The sequence below is a fragment of the Liolophura sinensis genome, chromosome 1 (genome assembly GCF_032854445.1).
Source record: "Liolophura sinensis isolate JHLJ2023 chromosome 1, CUHK_Ljap_v2, whole genome shotgun sequence".
Lineage (NCBI taxonomy): Eukaryota > Metazoa > Mollusca > Polyplacophora > Chitonida > Chitonidae > Liolophura > Liolophura sinensis.
The window spans coordinates 40596201-40614900 of record NC_088295.1 but is presented as its reverse complement, the minus strand read 5'-3'; the positions used below and the strand labels follow the sequence as shown (position 1 = coordinate 40614900).

Sequence of the window (18700 nt, the reverse complement as noted above, 5' to 3'; positions counted from 1 at the left end):
TTCTACGCAAATGATAACGATGAGTACTACAACTAAAAGTGGGGCCTTGGCGTTTGCTAAAGTAATTGCGTTATGTTGGACATATACTTTTGGTGAATAGAAAAGATTATAGAGTTGAAAACTGACTGCGAACCTACAGAATCAGGTACCATCGCCAATAGGTCCCGTATATTAACCGTCTAGACCATTCTGCAAAGAAGTATTTAGCGAAATAGTGTTACAAAGTCATTATATAGCACAAAAGTGTAAGCTGTGAAAAAACAGACGGTGTAGTGTTTAACTTCTCAAAACACTCCACTTGAATAGACCAACTGTCTAGGTGACACGCACTAACTTTGGTCCTATCATCCACCAGAATCAAATGAAATCATATTTATTTATTTAATAGGCGTTTTACGCCGTACTCAAGAATACGACGGCGTGTACAACGGCGGCCAGCATTATGGTGAGCGGAAACAGGGCAGAGCCCGGAAGGAAACTTACGGCCATCCGCACGTTGTAGGAAGACCTCCCCACGAACAGCCGGGGAAGATGAAAGTATATCGTCAGGCTTTCTAATTCTACACTTACCTTCTCAGTTTGGAACTTTTCGTTTCCTGCTCTGTCATCCACCGACTTTTTCTCCAGGAAGAAATAATATGACAATAGTTCCCTGTTTTAGAAGATACACTGATGTCGTGTGACCTATGTTTAGATATTTACGGCAATCTTGGCTCTATATGGCGGTATACCTGTATACCGGGTCCTTAATTGCAACATGCAGCTGCATTCACAATTAACACAACATTCATTTGTGGGTAATGCGCTAATTAAGCAATTCATTACATGTGTATATTCAGTATGCATATTAGAATCATTCAAATAGACGAGCGGAGGATCGAGCAAACATGTGACGTTACAAAAAAACCCAAGGGGGGAGGGGGGTAAAGTCACTACTGGGAATAAGCTTGCATCTGATCTATCAACGGCTGGGAGGTGTTGATCTTAGCAGAGAATCATGTCGTACGACTCCGCATCGCTTTGTATTTATTTATTTATTTGAATGATGTTTTACACCGTACTCAAGAATATTTTACTTATACAACGGCGGCCGGCATTATGATGGGATGAAACCGGGCAGAGCCCGGAGGAAACCCACGACCATCCGCAGGTTGCTGTCAGACCTTCCCACTTACGGCCGGAGAGGAAGCCAGCATGAACTGAACTTGAACTCACAGCGACCGCTTTGGTGAGAGGCTCCTGGGTGTTTACGCTGCGCTAGCGCGCTAACCAACTGACCCACAGAGGCCCCCATCATTTTGTAGTTACTGGCGATGTTACAAGACATCAAACCTAACAATGTCCCTTCTTCATTCGCAGTACTTATTGTGGAGTAAAGATCATGCCTATTCATAAACATATTGGTGAAACAGTTTTTCTTACATTATATGTAAGATTTGGACGTAGGTTTCTGTGAATGTTATTAATATTTTAAAGCAAATGACAAAATTATAAAATTAAAACAAAATATATAATTGATTTGGCTTGCTCGAATTCGACATGAGTTCGGCACGTTTCAACTTGCTTTGTTTAATTTTTCCACTCCAATCGAAGTTACTTGAGTGGGTCGTAGGCATGCATATCTTTCGGTATTCCAGTCGGACAATCTCAGATACGGGTTAAGTAGAATTTTCGTTATTGCCCTCCGCCGCCTTTTATCAGGCTTTTAGTGGTCCTAAGCGGCCAACAGTGCTGGTTGGATAACTGGTCCACAGTGCTGGTTGGATAAGCGGTCCACAGTGCACGCTGAATAAGTGATTCACAGTGCTCATTGGATAAGTGGTCTACAGTGAGTGTTGGATGACCGGTCCACAGCGTTCCTTGGATAACCGGTCCACAGTGCTCGTTGGATAAGCGGTCTACAGAGCTCGTTGGATGAGCGGTCCGCAGTGCTCGTTGCATAAGCGGCCCACCGTGTTGGTTAATTGTATGAGCAGTCCACAGTGCTCGTTGAATAACCGGTCCACAGGGCTGGTTGGATAAGCGGTACACAGTGCTTTTCGGACCGTTTATATGTTCATAAATCAGTTGACAATGTCTGAGGCTGAGATCTCTTGCCTTCAGCGCATATGGCGCTTTGCGGCTGAACATATTGCGTGGGGTAAATTACTTGCCAAAGGCCAGTGGTTTACTCCACACACTTGGGTTTCGTCAAACCGTGAATCTGATCGCCGTCAAATACGTGAAATATCCTTAATCACGGCGTTAAACATCTTGCAGTCTATCATTCAATCAATATAGCATGTGTTCTGAAAGCGCGGCGATTAGATGTGGATTAGACCTCACAACAAGGTGGATTACAGCATCTGTTTGAAAGTTTAGGGCATTTTTACAAAGTTTCGTAATAAATACGATGTCCAGGTTATAGTTCCATAAGGCGGCGTGATTTCCGATGAAAGTAGCGAAAAACGAAAGTACCTTTTTTTAAAAGTGCTTCCGTGCCTATAAAGTTACATTCTTGCCTTAAATTAAGGGACTGGCGAAAGTTACCCTTGCTGTTATAGACTGGATGTTTTTTTCGTCTTGCACATTCATGATGAATCACAAAGCGAGAATGCACAATGTTGATGTGACCTCAGATATATCTAGAGAGCTAATGAAATAGAACATTATTATTCATTATTAATCTTCGAGGCGCGTATCATGGTCGAATGTTTAATGCGCTTACCTTTCAGTCTATATTACTTATGAGGCACGGGTTCAAATCCAGCCTAAGACACTTGTCTCCCACCAATATTTCTCTTAAGTCTGCAATCTAAGCGTCAAGTCCGACTTCTACTCTTGTAGAAGATAGATTGAGACAAAACAGTTTTTGTCAACGCTTCAAAGCCCAAATTCACTGCGCACAACGAAATGTACATGGTTAAAGCCTTAGTTAGCTGGAAAATTCACACTTCTCAAAAACTGGACGGCTTGCAAACTTGATCAGATGTTGGAAGGCCTCCCAGGAACCGGTGGATCGTTGTGGGTTCGGTCGGGCTCTGTCTGCTTTCCTCCCACCATAATACTGGCCGCATGCAGGCGTATGAGTGAAATATTCTTGAGTAAGGCGTAAAACACCAGCGAAAGAAATCAAATAAAATTGACTGCTTCTATGCATGAATCCATTCTAACGGCCTCTCATATTTTTTATAAAGGCTTTTCTTAGTTCTTTTGTTGGTTTGTATTGATCGTTGTTTTGAATAATAGCCTTGACATCACAATTGTTATACGAATGTCGGGTACGATGTCTAGATTTATGTTCAATGTATCCTGATGGAATAGGCCTCATATTGAGTGTGGTGGCCGATAGCATAATAATTAACCAGTAACACCGTAGACAACAGTGTTTTACCAACAAATGATATCCATTCATCCTTTTACTGACCACTAGATGTAGTAGTATTCACTATAGAGGATGTGTTACTTCCTATATAGTTAGATGACACTGTTTGAGATGATGTGTGCCAGCTGGCAAATACTCCAACAGCCCTTCAGTGGCTGCATATTCAACAGGTTTATGACCCACGTGACCTAAATTAACCAATTACAACATACTTTTCTCGATGGGCCGGATTTAGGGAACTGATTTCTCAAACAAAAATCTGGATTCATAACTACATAAATATACATGTTTGCACTAGATCTTGTGTGAGAGCACAACTAATATCATCAGAACCTTTTCATTTCAGAAATGTATTTCAGCCTAACCATGCAATTTGTTAAATGTATTTTCATGACATTGTCCGTTGAGAGTAATTAAACTAGTGCTGGAAAACTTCCATACAGTAATTGAATGTCTCGCTACGCCTATACGCTTGCTATTCGAGACTTCAAGCACTATCGGCAGGGGTCATGTATATGGGCGAATATCACATAAAAACAATCTGCTATACTGCGAAAATCAGAGAATCTCCTTTTTCAAGTGAAAAGTTGTACTCTAATCAGAGAATATCCCTTTTCAAGTGAAAAGTTGTACTCATTTATCGAATTGGAACATTTAGCAATACATGAGAATAAGATAACTAATCGGCCTGAACCAAGTAAAAAAAAAAAAAAAACGAGGAGAGGATGAAGCCTACACAGGATTTACGCTATTACACAATATAAATGACAAGTCCTATATGTATACCAGTCAATGATTGGGGCTTAACTTGGTTTGCAATTTTGTTTTTTATCACGACGGTATTTCCTTATAGCAGACCGGAGCCAATGCCGAAGACGCCAGATTCGACGCTCCCTCCAGCCACCAATTAATTCTTGGTCAGCATTTTCCTCTTATGTTGTTCACCAAGCCAAGTATTACCAAGATTACTGATGTTGATTATCATGGATGGTGAAGATTGGTTGTTTTAAAAATCATGTTGTATTGAAAAACCGTCGACGGCAGCTATAGGAAATGAATGTTTCATGCAGGCATCGTGCTGTCTATTTTACTCCGTAGGGAGGCGGGGAGCGTTTTCTGCATGTAGCTCCGATGAACAAGGAGAGAGGCTGACGTTTGTTCATATTTACTAACAGATATGACTCGATTCGGGATTGAACTCCCGTCGTACCTTTCACGAGGCAGACTATACGTCACCACAGCGGGTCAGTCGTATATGGAAGATTTAATACATGCAAGTCACTTCAGTTCTACTGGTGTCTTCAACATCGTCCATGAATAGGCCTGCATTGGTCGTGCAACTGCGATGAAAACAAGCTTAATATCTCCAGGCCCAATAAAATGATATAAAATTAAATCAGTTGATTTAGCCACATAAATATCATATTGTGGTTACATATAATATTATTTCTTCACATTATGTTAATAACTATACACAACATAAATCTACTTTAAAGCCGGCAAAATAGATACGGATCTAGGTGTCAAGCTAGAAATTCTTATATACCAGCCAGCAATCAAAATGGTTCAGTAATCGCAAGAACAATTTTCAAAACAACGTAAAGTAAGAAATTAGGACAGATTCGTGCAAAGAGAAGCAGTTAGCGGCTTCAGTCATGATGGAAAGGAATGTTTATTGGCGTATGAGTTAAACACTACGCCGATTCACAAGTTGAACATAGTCCAAATGTGTATCTCAGTATCGCTTTGATTGGAACTGTTCATATATCCAACGTGGCGATATAATTCAACACGATGAAGATTCAGCTCCTTTGTGATTAATTAGACCGATAACCTTAACAAGATTAGATTACTTCAAGATCCATAGAACAAGTCGGAAACCCCTCTACGATAAGTTACATTTATAACCTGTAAAAGGTTACTTCGTGCATGCTTAACTGAAACAATTTGAAGACCCCTTATCGATAAATTACACTGATAATCCAGTTTGACAGAAGTAGATTCAGCAAATATTATTTAATTATCTATATGATTGTTTTTATTGTCCTGCTTAAGAAATTTTCGCTTGTACGATGACCGTCAGTCTTAAGGGTGGAGGAAACCCGGGTACGCACGGGTAAAACCCTGACATTTGGCAACTCACTAACAACCTTTCCCTGCAGCAAACGGTCGTCGAGAGTTCGCATTGGATCGCAATATTATTATGTTCTTAAATGTTTCTTTTCATTTCGGCCTTGTTATAGGCCCAATGTCGTCGTAATGGCCCAAGACATGCTGTATTGGTCCAAGGTCAAGCCAGGGGCTAATACAGCCTGCCAAGGGCTAGCACGACAGAAATAGGACGTATAAGAAGGCCGACAAGAAAATAAACATTAAGTCACACTTCTCCCATCATAATGCTCGCCGTCGTATAGGTGAAATATTCTTGAGTACGAGGTAAAACAACAATAAATAAATACATTTCGTTACACTCTTATTAATCACATGTGTTTATTTGAGCTCGGAACAACACGTTCTTGGAAATATATCACTCGATTCTGTCTTATTAAAATACATCAGTAACCAACGAAGGCTGTTATGTGCCAATTAAACCTCATGAAAACAGTGTGAACAACACTAATTCATTTATTCCTCTGATTTGTTATTTAACGCCATGCGATACCGAAGAGTTTTTAACAAAAAATATTCAGGTCACTTTTCCGTAGAAATGTTTTTCTTGCCAATAGTTTTAAGATATGTGAACGTACCATCTTCTGTGACGGTTTTAAATCTGGTTATCTTTACGATCACCTGCAGACCATACTCGCGCTGGAATATGTATGTTGGGCGTTGACATCTCTAGAGCTGCGTAAACCACAGAATCCCATCTTAAACAGGCCGGCTGAGATACTATTTACCGGTACAAAGGCCGCTAGGTGAGTCGTAAGAGTGGGCTGAATAAAAGACGTATTACAAACAAATACAAGAAAGCAATTAATTATAAGTATCACAAAAGGTGCATTTGAAACATTGTTAATAACTGATGCTCGTTAATTAAATCAAATGTTGTTAGCGAGGTTTCGATATGGCCTTAATATGCTATTCATGCAATGTCAGCGATAACAAGGTTGGCTCTGCATGGATGATGTAGATTCATATATATAGACTCTGTGAGGGCTGGGCCGGGTATGTAAGGCAGTGTTGGGGGGGGGGGGGGAGGTGAATATAACCGAGGTACACTTAATTAATCGTTATTTAATGGCAACACACAAAGAGCATCTGTTAACCATTTGGGAATTTCTCTAAATCCACCTGTTTGCGTTTTCTGTTACTCCGTCTGTTTGAGCTTTCTCTTACCGGTACCTCACCTTTTTGAGATTTCTCACACTCTTCCTATTTGAAGAAAAATATCACATACTGGGAAATTCATTGCTCTATTGTTTTCTTGCACATATATATTTTGTTTACACTTCTTACAGCCAAAACTTTTTAAATTGCTTACTGTATAACATCAGAACTTGATAAAGCATGCTTTTGGGTTACTGTATAAAATACCAGAAATTAGGATTTTAACAAATAGATTTAAAAACAATTCAACTAAGATCAAAATGGTGGGTTGAAGACATCGTGTGGATTACATGGTACTAATCGCCGACCAGTTTTGTTCGCGGATAACACTGATCCGCGGATATTACCGATCATGAAACTCTGATTCGCCGACCAGTTCTGTCCACGGATAACCCCGATACGGATAACATCTATCACGTGACTCTGGTTCGCCGCCCAGATCTGTCGGCGGGAAGCCCCAATGTGTGGATAACCTCGACCTAACCCAACAACATCTGTCCGCGGACAACTCCAATCAGCGGATAACCCGAATCATGAAGCTCTGATTTGCCCGCCAAATCTGTTCGCGGATAATGTTGTAACACCGATGACCAAATCTGTTCAGGGATAACCCCAACCATAAAACTCTGATTCGCCGCTCACTCTGACCTGCGGATAACCCCGATCTGTTCACTGACAGTGAGTTTATGGTGAGCAACTGAGAATCAGAGATGACCAAAGCCGTGAGAAACATGTTGACGGAGGATTTCCTCATTCTCTTTCTGGGCAACACCACGAACGACACAGAGTTTGTGCGGTAATACAAGAGAACCTGTGTGAGTGTAGTAAATAGCAATATCCTCAGATTAAAGGTGTGGAATACTTCCAAAGAAAATTTGGTCGTTGTTGGCAATGATTTTTCGGCTACGATTTGTGAAGACAAATTTTGTACGATATAAATCCGTGTAACGTTCTTAATTATTCCTTCTTAATTCGATGGTAACTGTTCATATATCCAACCTAGCGATCTAATTCAACATGATGAATATAAAGCCGCTGGCCCCAGGTTAAGCGGAGTTAAAGACAATCGTAAAGCAGAGTGCCAGAGATCAGTCTAAATGATCATGTAAATGCTCATAAATAGTAACAAATCACACGCCCCCTAGCACCATGGCTTGAGCAGAATTAGGTAAAAAAATGCTGTGATGTTGATTGCAATTTATTAGCTAGAATAACTCAAAATGCTGTGTTGTCATCACATTTAGCATACAATCACATTAAGACAATGCAAAGGGGTCAGGCTTCGGGAATGCTTCGTCCACCAACATAGTCCTGGTTTATGCAGGAATAACAATATAATTAAGATGCACAGCATAGAGAGAAAAGCAAGAGCAGTAACGATAGCGTGATATCTGTCAAATGGTCTCACGTAACCGCGGTGAAATACGGTCTTTCGTCAATGTACCTTAGTTAAGGTTTTATTACAACTGTTAATGTAAATGCATAAATACTAGCAAATTACACGCCCCCGCGCCATGACTTAAGCAGAATTAGGTAAAAATAATGCAGTGCTGTTTATTAGACGTCATTGGTCTAGAATTGCTCAAAATGCTGTGTTGTGTGAAGGGTTAGTGTCTCTGTGAATGTATTCACGTCGCAGTCAGTAAAAAGTAGCGTACCCGTTTTCCACTTATACATAAAATACCTGTCCACCTGGATATATTAGCACACTTAACGATGCTAAATGGCAAAGTAAATTCAGATTCCCCCCCCCCTCCCGCCACGCACCATTGTGTTACAGGTTTGCATTGGCAGATGCATATCAGTTACCTACTCTCAACAATCAGAAGAGGAATTCCAAGGTTTTGTACAAAATATTAAGCATAATTTCTCATTTAAAGATCAACATTCACGTTTGGGTGTATATTTCTCGACTGATATTATACTTTGATTTAGGGAGGAAATATATGGAAGCCAGATGAGAACATCTCGTCCCGCGCTTCTCGGGATTTGCACTGCTCTCGATTTGCACTCCCACTATGGGTGCGGGGCGATATGTCCTCGTCCCGCACAATAAAAGGACGGTTTTGCTAAAAACCTGATGGAATACGAAGAGCCTTTGCCATTCATAATTGCTTACAAACTTAGAGTCGCCTGAAGACCACACAGGAGTAAAAATCCATGTTGCTTTAAAATTTTTGCGCAACGAGATATATGATATTGAATACTTTATTATATAAACATACATCCTGATCAATCTTCGTGTAGGCGTAAGATATGATGGAGTACTGAATGAAGCCCGTTAGTGTAAGAGTTAACAGCCCAGTCTTCCTCCAGTCTTATCGCAGCCATGTAGCAATCGTGTCTATCTCCAGTCAGATTTGTTACTGCACATTATATGACCACAGGCTTGTTGGGTGGTATCACTTTTTAAGGCAGACTTCAATGTTTCTTTCTGGGAATAAATTTAAGTATGTTCATTACATAGAGGCAAATGGACCCTGCATAGGAGCACAATTTTTGGCAGCTCTTTTGCATTTTTCGGCTGCTCTTTCTGTTGTATATTTTTCTGCTTGTCGGGTGACATTCAGCGTTCAGGATCTTCGCCACTCTGCATAACGATTTGTCTAGTTCCCTTAACCCGGGACTAGGCGCTGTAAATTTATAGTGTTGAATTAGATCGCCATGTTGAATTTATGGGCAGTTGCAATCAAAACGTAACTGAGATACATATTTTATTATCGACCACTTACATACTAGCATGGTATACGATCTGAATACTGATTTAACTTATTCACCAAGAACATACCTTTGCGCCTTTCCAATATCACTGAAAAGTGTCGACTGCTTCTCTTGGCATGACCCTGTCCTAATTTCGTACTTTATATTCTTTCTTATTTCTTTTATGGTTTGTGTTAAACTTCGTTTTGGGAACTGGCCCCGCGATGAGGGCGGGGAGGATATGCCCCAGAGTGTTTGGCGCTCGATTTAGATACAGTGCTGTTATTCCAAATAAGTATGACGTGCACGAGAGCAGGTAAAACCTGCATTTATCTGTCTGTGAAAATCTAATTTACACTGGTCGTTGGAAAGGGTGATGCAAAGATGTTTTTCTAGACGTGCTAATGTGTTGAACTCGCCAGGTCTGTAGGTGGAACACGGGTATGCTGTTGGTTAATAGCGCAAACAAATACCGTGATGCCATAACTCTATGTCACATGAGGCTAGTCATACGGCATTCGGTTAGAGTGAGTGCTGGGGGTTTAAGGTCGGCAGTTGGGTTAGAGGGACTGCAGATGTTTACTTCATGGTTTGTTGTAAATCGTACCTTGACATGTACCCTGTGCTAACGAGGATACCATACTTTGAGATCATTGGATTCAATATGTAAAGATATTTCTCAGACATTTAAGATATATCAAGGAGCACACTCGTTACGTTGGCGTATTTTTATATACACAGGTATGTTTTAGACCGAATTGGTCATAATTTCCTTATATCCCATATTTTACACCATTTGGATTGATTTATGGTTTTACTCTGTAGAGTCTGTAGACACCATACGTTATTGTGTGGAGCATTTGACGCCAAGCATTCGTCAAATGCGGCATCGTGTGACAAGATGCTTGTCTTGTTGTTAAAGTTGTTAATAAGAACTATTTAAGTATTGGGGGTAACATTATTCACCAAAATTTTATATTTGTCTGAATTAAGGACAACAGTTACAAGGGCTTAATTCTAAAACAGTAATATATAGTAAAGGGTAATTAACATCACTACATTTCTTGTGCATAAGTGTTTGGGGAAGCCTAAACTGCGTGTAAGGTGCAATTTTTTAAAGCATTTACATGAATAGTTGCAGCAAAACACTAACTGCATTAAGTATACAGGAGGTTTGACTTCATTTGCCAACTACCACACTGTCTTCGTTGCTCTGGTTTACTCTCTGTACTATATATCTTTAAGTACATTATATCCCAAAGCCTTTGTCTTTGCAGATTGTGATCACACAATCATGGCCAACGCCACTTTCCAGTTCAACAACTGTTCCGAGATAGTCGACCTCGATCATCCTGACAACAGCAACAACGACCAACTTCCTCTGGATGTACTCAAAGCTAAAATAAAATGTCAGATTGACGCTTTTAATCTGAGAATATTGCCGTTTACTACTCTAGTACAGGGTCTCTTGTATTACGGCACAACCGTCATCGTCTGTGTTGGATTATTCTTTAACGCTGTGTCGTTCGTGGTGTTGACGAGAAAGAGAATGAGGAAATCCTCCGTCAACATGTTCCTCACGGCTTTGACCATCTCTGATTCTCTGTCGCTCACCATGAACTTCATGATAGGGGTGACCCGAGCACAGAACTTTTCGGCGAACCAGAGTTTCATGGACAACCAATCTCTGTGTAAGCTTCACGGAGTGTTTGTGGTTGTTTTCAACCTTTTGTCCGTGTGGACCATCGTGTCCTTCACCATCGCGCGCTTTCTCATCGTCAAATATCCTCATAAAGCTAAAAAATTCACAGAGAAGAGGACGCTGATCATCATCGCTTCTGTCTGGTTAGCCGTTATCATGTTCTCCTGTCATAAGATCTTCATCGCCGGCTTCGAAGGGGATTCAGTGTTCGGATACAAAGGTTGCCAGACGGATCGTCTTCGTGTACCAGACATTGGCAAGTTCTACGTGGCTTTCAACACCTGGCTGCCATCCCTTTTGATCCTGACTTTAAATGTTTTCATAATACGGATGATCAGAAAGCAAAATGTTAGGAGGCAAACAATGATTCAGTCTACAAATCTGACAACTAGCAGACTGGACGTAAAGGCTACAAAAGTGCTGCTGACTGTGTCCTTCACCTACTTTGTCTTGAGATCTCCCTTGGGTATCATCCAAACCTTAGAGTTGTTCTGGGATAATACAGTCCACGCCACGCCGCTGGTTGATCCTCTCTACGTCTTTAATTGCTTGATAAAGATCCAGTTAAAGTGGATTCGAGCATTTTTCTTCTTCTTTTACCAACTTAACTTCGCTGTGATTTTTTTCTTGAACGTTTTCGTGTCAGCTCACAAGATGTTTCAGAGAACGTTGTTGGATGTGATTGGTGTAAAGTTTAAAGACACTTCTCCTGAACCGCAGGTAGCACTTCCCATGGGATCTAACGCAGTCGCACCACTGTCACAGCGAGCTGAGGCCAAATGATCAAAAACCTGATAGTGGACACCAGCTGTACTTGAAAGCTTTGTGCTGGGGCTCAGTCAAGATTGTTAAGTCACTCACACCTGCGTATAACTAAACAAAAAATTGTAATCTTGCCGATGTGAAGTTGTGATCACGTTCACAGCTTGACATTGTACGTGAAAATTGATAGATTATCTACACCTTTTTTATCACGACTGTCATTGCTTGGTCAGATGGTAAAGCGCTGGGTCGCTGCAACCATCAGACCCTCCGTCAATAGGCCTAACATTGCATGTACGGATCCAAAATTTGCTGCTTCAAGTGCGAATTTAAGTCAGCAGGTTTGTTAAGTGCCTAGCGAAGTTCAGCGGTATACTCTGGGGACTTGTTTTCTTCTCCAGTGACCTGATCGCCATTGACCAGTAAGGTTGTATGTACGAATCCAGCTCTCGCTGCTTCAACTGTGGCTTAAAGCAAGTAAATTTAGGTGGTTTACTATGGGCACTCCATTTTTCTCCATGCAAAAAGCTGGAATCACCTTCCACAAAGCTATTTCTTACTTAAGCCAAAAATTGAAATACGATCAGAAATCATATTTTTCGGCCTTAGAAATTAATATTTTGTCCACCTCATTGGTATTAGGTAAAGACAAAACTGTCATAATGTTTTGACCAAATGCTTTCAGAATCAAATACTGAGCAATGTAAAGAGGTTTTAAATTTGTACTTAAGTCAGAAAATGGCTTTGAGGAATCGACCCCTGATCGCGTCTGTACGTTGAATATTCTTGAGTACCGCAGGTCGGAGAAATAAATCAACAAACATTTAAAATGGAATAAGTCCATGCAATGTTGAGCAGGCAGTCATTCAAATGTGTATGTAATGTGTCTAAGCCGATCTCGTTACGATTCTTTCATGTTATTTACATTTCACATTTTCATGTTTTAAAACATGTGGACAGGGAATGGGGTTGAGTACTATTTGAGATCTATTCGTTCCCTTGCAAATGTTAACATTTTTTGTGAGTTATAATGATGTACATTTAGTGTAGTTTACATCTCTGCGTAGGTTGGCTTTCAGCAGAGAATATTTTGTAAAACGTGTAGAAATGTACGTGAATATTTTTCTACTTTGTTTATATAATATAGATTCTTAGTACACTCCAACATTCTGTTTATTATGTTTTTATTCAAGTAATATAAAACAAACTTTGGAAAGGTCAACGTATTCAGAGGACTGATAATAATCGTGATATTACACTGCATGTACCTGTGGAAGGAAACTGTTTGTGTACATCCTTGATTGTAAAAAATAAAATTATACATATCACACGGAAGTAAGCCTTTTATTTGTTTCTGTTTCATACAGTCATATACGGCGTTTAAAGATGTGATAAATACACCAGTAACGTTATCAACTGATTTTAAAATATTAGACAATTAAATTGTTTTACGTAATTGTTTTTATTTAATAGCATATGAATATTCATAGAATGACGCAGGTTATGAATCAAATTTAGTCCTTTATGCCTCCATATTCACCTGAAATATATCGCCAAATATTGAAGCGAAGGTGGATGCACGTACGACTAAATCTAGAGAATTAAAGACTTTACACCTCATGTTATGCATGTATAATACAAGTACAGGATGAAAACTGAAAGTTCAAACGTGTATTAGCTAATATTGGTTTTAAGTCATATTATATATTAGCCATTATACCAAAACCATGCAACCAATACAGTTGTACACAGACCAAATAAAAGAGCAGCAGATGAAGATCATATTTAATATACTGTTACACAATTATTTTTGGGCCAAGTACAAACTTGAAGACTTGACGATGTTAAAAATGGTATTAAGTCTTAAGACAGTTTGAACAAGTGGGTCTTGGTGATTGTTTATACCACAGTTAACCATAGAAGTATATAGGCCAATACCTCCTTGGTTTAACACATGGAGGTGTACACCGCTTATAAGTTTTTCTCGGTTGATAACAGTTATAGAGGAAATATATGCTAATGTAAACGGCGTGAGGAAGTCAGTGCCATTCAAAACGCAGGGCACAATTCTGTCCATGCTATATTCATTCATTTTGGCCTCAAGATCATTCCAATAAGTTTTAATGGATTTTAATCGCTCAGGTTAATGCGAAAATCTTCTGCAAAATGTGATTCCAAAAACGAACCTTATAGAAAACAGTTGCTTTTGTGAAATTTCATGGTTAAAATGTAAAAGAAAATAATTTAAATTACAGTTCCCTGTTGCTTTTCATTTGAGGAACAGAAGTTGGTTTTAACTTTATGTATACTTTAAACCTCAGACCTATGAGACGACCTCAGGCCTATGAGACATACGAATTCTCGGGAGTTCTCCGTGGTGGCGCTCGCGGTGGCGTATAACAAAAAACACAATTAACCCTTTACTGGCGCAAGATTTCAAAATTTATTTGCTATTTACAGGCCAACTATATGTAGCAAAAACTAAAACAAAATTTGCCTTCTTTAAGACTACTAGGCCTACATCCCACCGTGTAGTTTTTTGGTCACGTAACCAAATCAGTCTTCTTTGAACTTCTGCATGTTTCAATAAAACTATAGTTGTTCACATGCATGATAAATTGTCAGACAATCGGATAAGCGGTTCTGGAGAAGTTACTTTACGGATTTCGATATATTTTCCTTGCCATAGTACAAGACCAAGTAGATCAGAGGAGCGTAAAGATTTACATACCAGTTTGTACAGCCAGGGATTTGGCAATGAACAGTGTAATTGAACAGCTGTGATTGCAGTGTTCTTAAAAAAATGACCAAAAGCAAATTGCGAATAGAATATTAATCCCTGTAGGAAGAATAAGCTTCCAACTTCCAACATGGAAGTCTAATAAATCAATAAATAAATAAATAAATTTCTGCACACAAGCCAGATAAATCACACTGTTCCCGTTGTACTCAGTTTACTTAACAATATTGCTGCAACTCCGATTAACGACTTTGGACGATGTGTTGCGATTCTATATTTCGGTTTGTTTTTAAACCATTTTCAAGAATGACATTGACGCCGTTTTTTAATGTCTCATGATGCTTTGAATTCTTTTCACCAATCAAATGGTGGCTGTATGTAGCCTTAAAAAGGTCAGACGAAGATTACACACACTGCATATTAAAGGCAAACCCCTAAATTTATCCCCTGTTGCTCCAAACACAGTGGTGCCTTGGATCCGTAGGTCTTGTACATATGCTTTGTAAGGAAAAACGGTTCAGTATGTCTTAAACTTCATTAAAATAAAACCCTTTTGAACTATCTTCTGCTTTTCTTTTACTCGACGCACCCATCCTTTCCTAGATTCTTTAAGCAAGTAGCATTTTTAGTAATATCCGGCGCAAAATGCATCCATGTGCCGTTAAAACCCTTTAATTCAATCATTCATTTATTCATTCATTCATTCATTCATACAGATTTGTTTGTGAAAGTGAAACTGAGAAGCAAATTTATCGGCATTTTATAAGGAACGTCACAATTTATTTTACAGTTAATTCGTAACCGATTTTCATCCAAACAAAGAGGGCCTTCTTTGGCCGAGGTGGTTAGCTTGCTAGCGCGGCGCAATGACCCAGGAGCCTCTCACCAATGTGGTCGCTTTGAGTTCAAGTCCAGCTCATGATGGCTTTTCTCTCCGACCGTACGTGGCAAGGTCTTCGAACAGCCTGCGGTTGGTCGTGGATATCACCCGGTCTCTGTCTGGTTTCCACCCACGATAATGCTGACCGTCATCCTATAAGTGAAATATTCTTGAGTACGGCTTAAAACACCAATGAAATCAAATTAAAATCAAATCAAAACAAAGGAACTGCGGACAACAAGCTACCAACAAACAAAGAATCTGCATAACAATAAATACAACCGTAACATAAAACAGCCAATAAATACAGCTGAAAAGTCAGTTCAGTTGTATATCAAATACAACACCCAAAACAAAAAGGCTGTAAATGATTGCTATATACATATATATAATTCATTATCTTCTTATGTTAAAGCGTTGACTTTCTGCGACTCTCGGGCCGTTGACAATTGAAATCGCTTGTTCGACTCCAGCTTTCTCTGTTTCAACAGCGATTTTAAATCAGGAGGCTTGTCAGGTAATTTGACAATAATGTTAGGTCAAACCACGCATTCCTTCCCCCTATCACTAATCAACCCTCAGTCAGTCGATCGACCATTACAGGACCACATTGATTTGTCCTGCGTCAGTTTTTGAGTGCATGTACTAGCTTTAAAATGCAGAGCATTAATGTAATATGAATTAAAGAGTATCATCCATGGGATCACGGTTATTGACCCATGGTGTAACGTCATAGATTTACTGGCCCTCTGTCGCATTACGCTCTTCCGCTTCTGGTTGTGGCAGAGGCATGACCGCATTAGACGATACCGTTGTCGTCACGGTGCGTTGAGTGATGTCCGATGTTTCCTTCTTTTTGAAACCCATCAGCTGCCGAAGTGTGTTCTGAAACATCGTACCAGAAGAGGAAAAGGCATAGAGAAAAAAATTGATGGCGAAGTTGATCTGGTAGAAAAAGAAGCAAAATGCTCGGATCCACTTGAGATTTATTTTGACGATCATATTATCAGCGTAGTGCGGGCTGGTCAAAGGCGTGGCTTGGACATTTTCATTCCAGAACAATTCGATCGTCTGGATAATTCCCAGGGGGCTTACAAGGACAAGATAAGCAAAGGATACCGTTAGTAAAAGCCGTGTTGCCTTCTCGTCTGAGCGCGACGTGGATGTGGTCATGGTTTGCCTTCTCGCCGTATGGATTTTTATCTCTCGGACGATGGCTAGGTTGAAGATCACAACCAGGACAGTGGGCAGCCAGGTGTTGAAAGCCACGTAAAACTTGCCAATGTCTGGTATCCTAGCGCGATCCGTCTGACAACCTTTGTACCCAAACACTGAGTCCCCTTCAAAGCCGGTGATAAAGATTTTGTGGCAGGAGAAAACAACGACGACCAAAGATGTGGAAACGATAATGATTAGTGTTCTCATCTGAGTGAAGTTCTTAGCTTTGAGAGGGAATTTGACGATGAGGAAGCGAACGATGGTGAAGGTTACGATGGTCCACACAGACAACAAATTAAAGACAACCACAAACACGCCGTGAAGCTTACACAAAGACTGATTGTCCATGAAACTCTGGTTCGCCGACAAATTCTGTCCGCGTATCACCCCGATCATGAAGTTCAAGGTCAGCGACAAGGTATCGTACACGGCCAGAATGGAGAGGAACATATTGGCTGACGATCGACGCATCTTCTTTCTGGTCAAAACGATGAACGATACTGTGTTGAAGAAGAGCCCTAAACACACGATGATAGTTGTACCGTAGTTAAGAAGACCCTGCACTAAGCCAATGAAAGGGAGTAGACTGCGTGTAAATGCATCAACCTGGCAGTCTATCTTAGCCCGGAGAACCTCTATGGGAAGCTGGTCGTTGTTGCTGTTATCAGGATGTATCGCGTCCACTATCTCGGAGCAGTCCAAGGAAATGTTCGTGGAGTTGCTCATTTTGGGTTGTTCACCTTGCAGGGGTTCCTTGGAAAGAAAAGCGTTATGACTTCAGTAACAAAGACATAAAATCATAGTATTCGCTTCACTAAAAACGTACCGGTTTCTCTATGTTACTGATACTTTATTTTAATAATGGGATTTTGCAAACATTTTAACGCTGTGGAGTGGTTACCTGCCATTTTGAATCGAGGCCTCAAAACACACAATCATACACCAGCCGTCAACCAATTTGGTCGTTCCAGGTCGATAATCGCAATACCAATTCCCAAAAACCAATGTTCAAAACAAACCAACAACAAAGAAAGTACATTCAGACGGATGATGCATTAAAAATACTATTAATTTCAATATTTGGTATAAATATTTGGTAATGTCAAGTTTTAAACTTCTTTTGGACGGGTATTTTTGGCCATGTGATCAACGTATGGTATTGAGCTATATGGCTTTAACAGTATGACAAATTATTCACAGGATTTTAATTAATTAAAGGTTTAACGTTTTGCGTGCCTATAGGGTTTTCAATTACATCTGTCTAGATTGTTAAAAACTCATAAAAAAAAATTATAGCCTACGTAGTTTGAAAACTATAGCATCCCTGTAAACTACTGAGGCTCATGTGGTCAGTCACATGGTTTCTCTTAACTACCATGAAACAGGTACGCCGCCCGGGAGCAGATAGCTGAAAATTTAGAGACAGCACATTTTTAAAAATACATAAAACGCTTTCTATGAACTGCCCCAGTTGTCAGTACGGAAATTAGGTAGCCTGCTGTGGTGACTTCAACGGTTAACTTTTGTCTATTTTTTGTTGCCATATCTTTCTTCAATTTCTATGAAACCACACGTTTTAAAGTACCTTTTCGTGCATCCTTTAAGAACGATTTATTTATTTTATTTGATTGGTCTTTCACGCCGCGCTCAAGAATATTTCACATACACAACGGAGGCCAGCATTATGGCTGGCGGAAACCAGGCAGAGCCCGGGAGAAACCCACGACCATCCCCAGGTTGCTGACAGATCTTCCCACATGGAGCCGGAGAGGAAGCCAGCATGAGCTGGATTTGAACTCACAGCGACCGCATTGGTGAGAGGCTCCTGTGTCATTACGCTGCGCTAGCGCGCTTACCAACTCAGCCACGGAGGTCCGCTTTAAGAACGAAAGGCAGATTTAATCAAAAAGTAAAAATATGCATGTATTTGGTATTTTTTCGGCGTAGAAATAAACTTTTTACCATGTTTAATTCATACAAACACATTTGGCATAACAAACCGTGCAG

General features: G+C 40.1%; 2 protein-coding genes across 2 annotated transcripts; one reads left to right on the top strand and one right to left on the bottom strand.

Annotated features, from left to right (window-relative positions):
• The first annotated feature begins 10685 nt into the window (after nucleotides 1-10685).
• On the top strand, nucleotides 10686-11876 carry LOC135482242 (rhodopsin-like). Its single transcript, XM_064762124.1, has one exon. It carries the CDS (start codon nucleotides 10686-10688, stop codon nucleotides 11874-11876), a length of 1191 nt encoding a protein of 396 aa, XP_064618194.1.
• Nucleotides 11877-16213: 4337 nt separating this feature from the next.
• On the bottom strand, nucleotides 16214-17419 carry LOC135482232 (probable G-protein coupled receptor 139). Its single transcript, XM_064762113.1, has one exon. It carries the CDS (start codon nucleotides 17417-17419, stop codon nucleotides 16214-16216), a length of 1206 nt encoding a protein of 401 aa, XP_064618183.1.
• Between the last annotated feature and the right edge of the window lie 1281 nt (nucleotides 17420-18700).

Excerpts from the sequence above, each read along its gene's own strand:
- LOC135482242 (XM_064762124.1), top strand. The coding sequence starts at position 10,686 with ATGGCCAACGCCACTTTCCAGTTCAACAACTGTTCCGAGATAGTCGAC.
- LOC135482232 (XM_064762113.1), bottom strand. The coding sequence starts at position 17,419 with ATGAGCAACTCCACGAACATTTCCTTGGACTGCTCCGAGATAGTGGAC.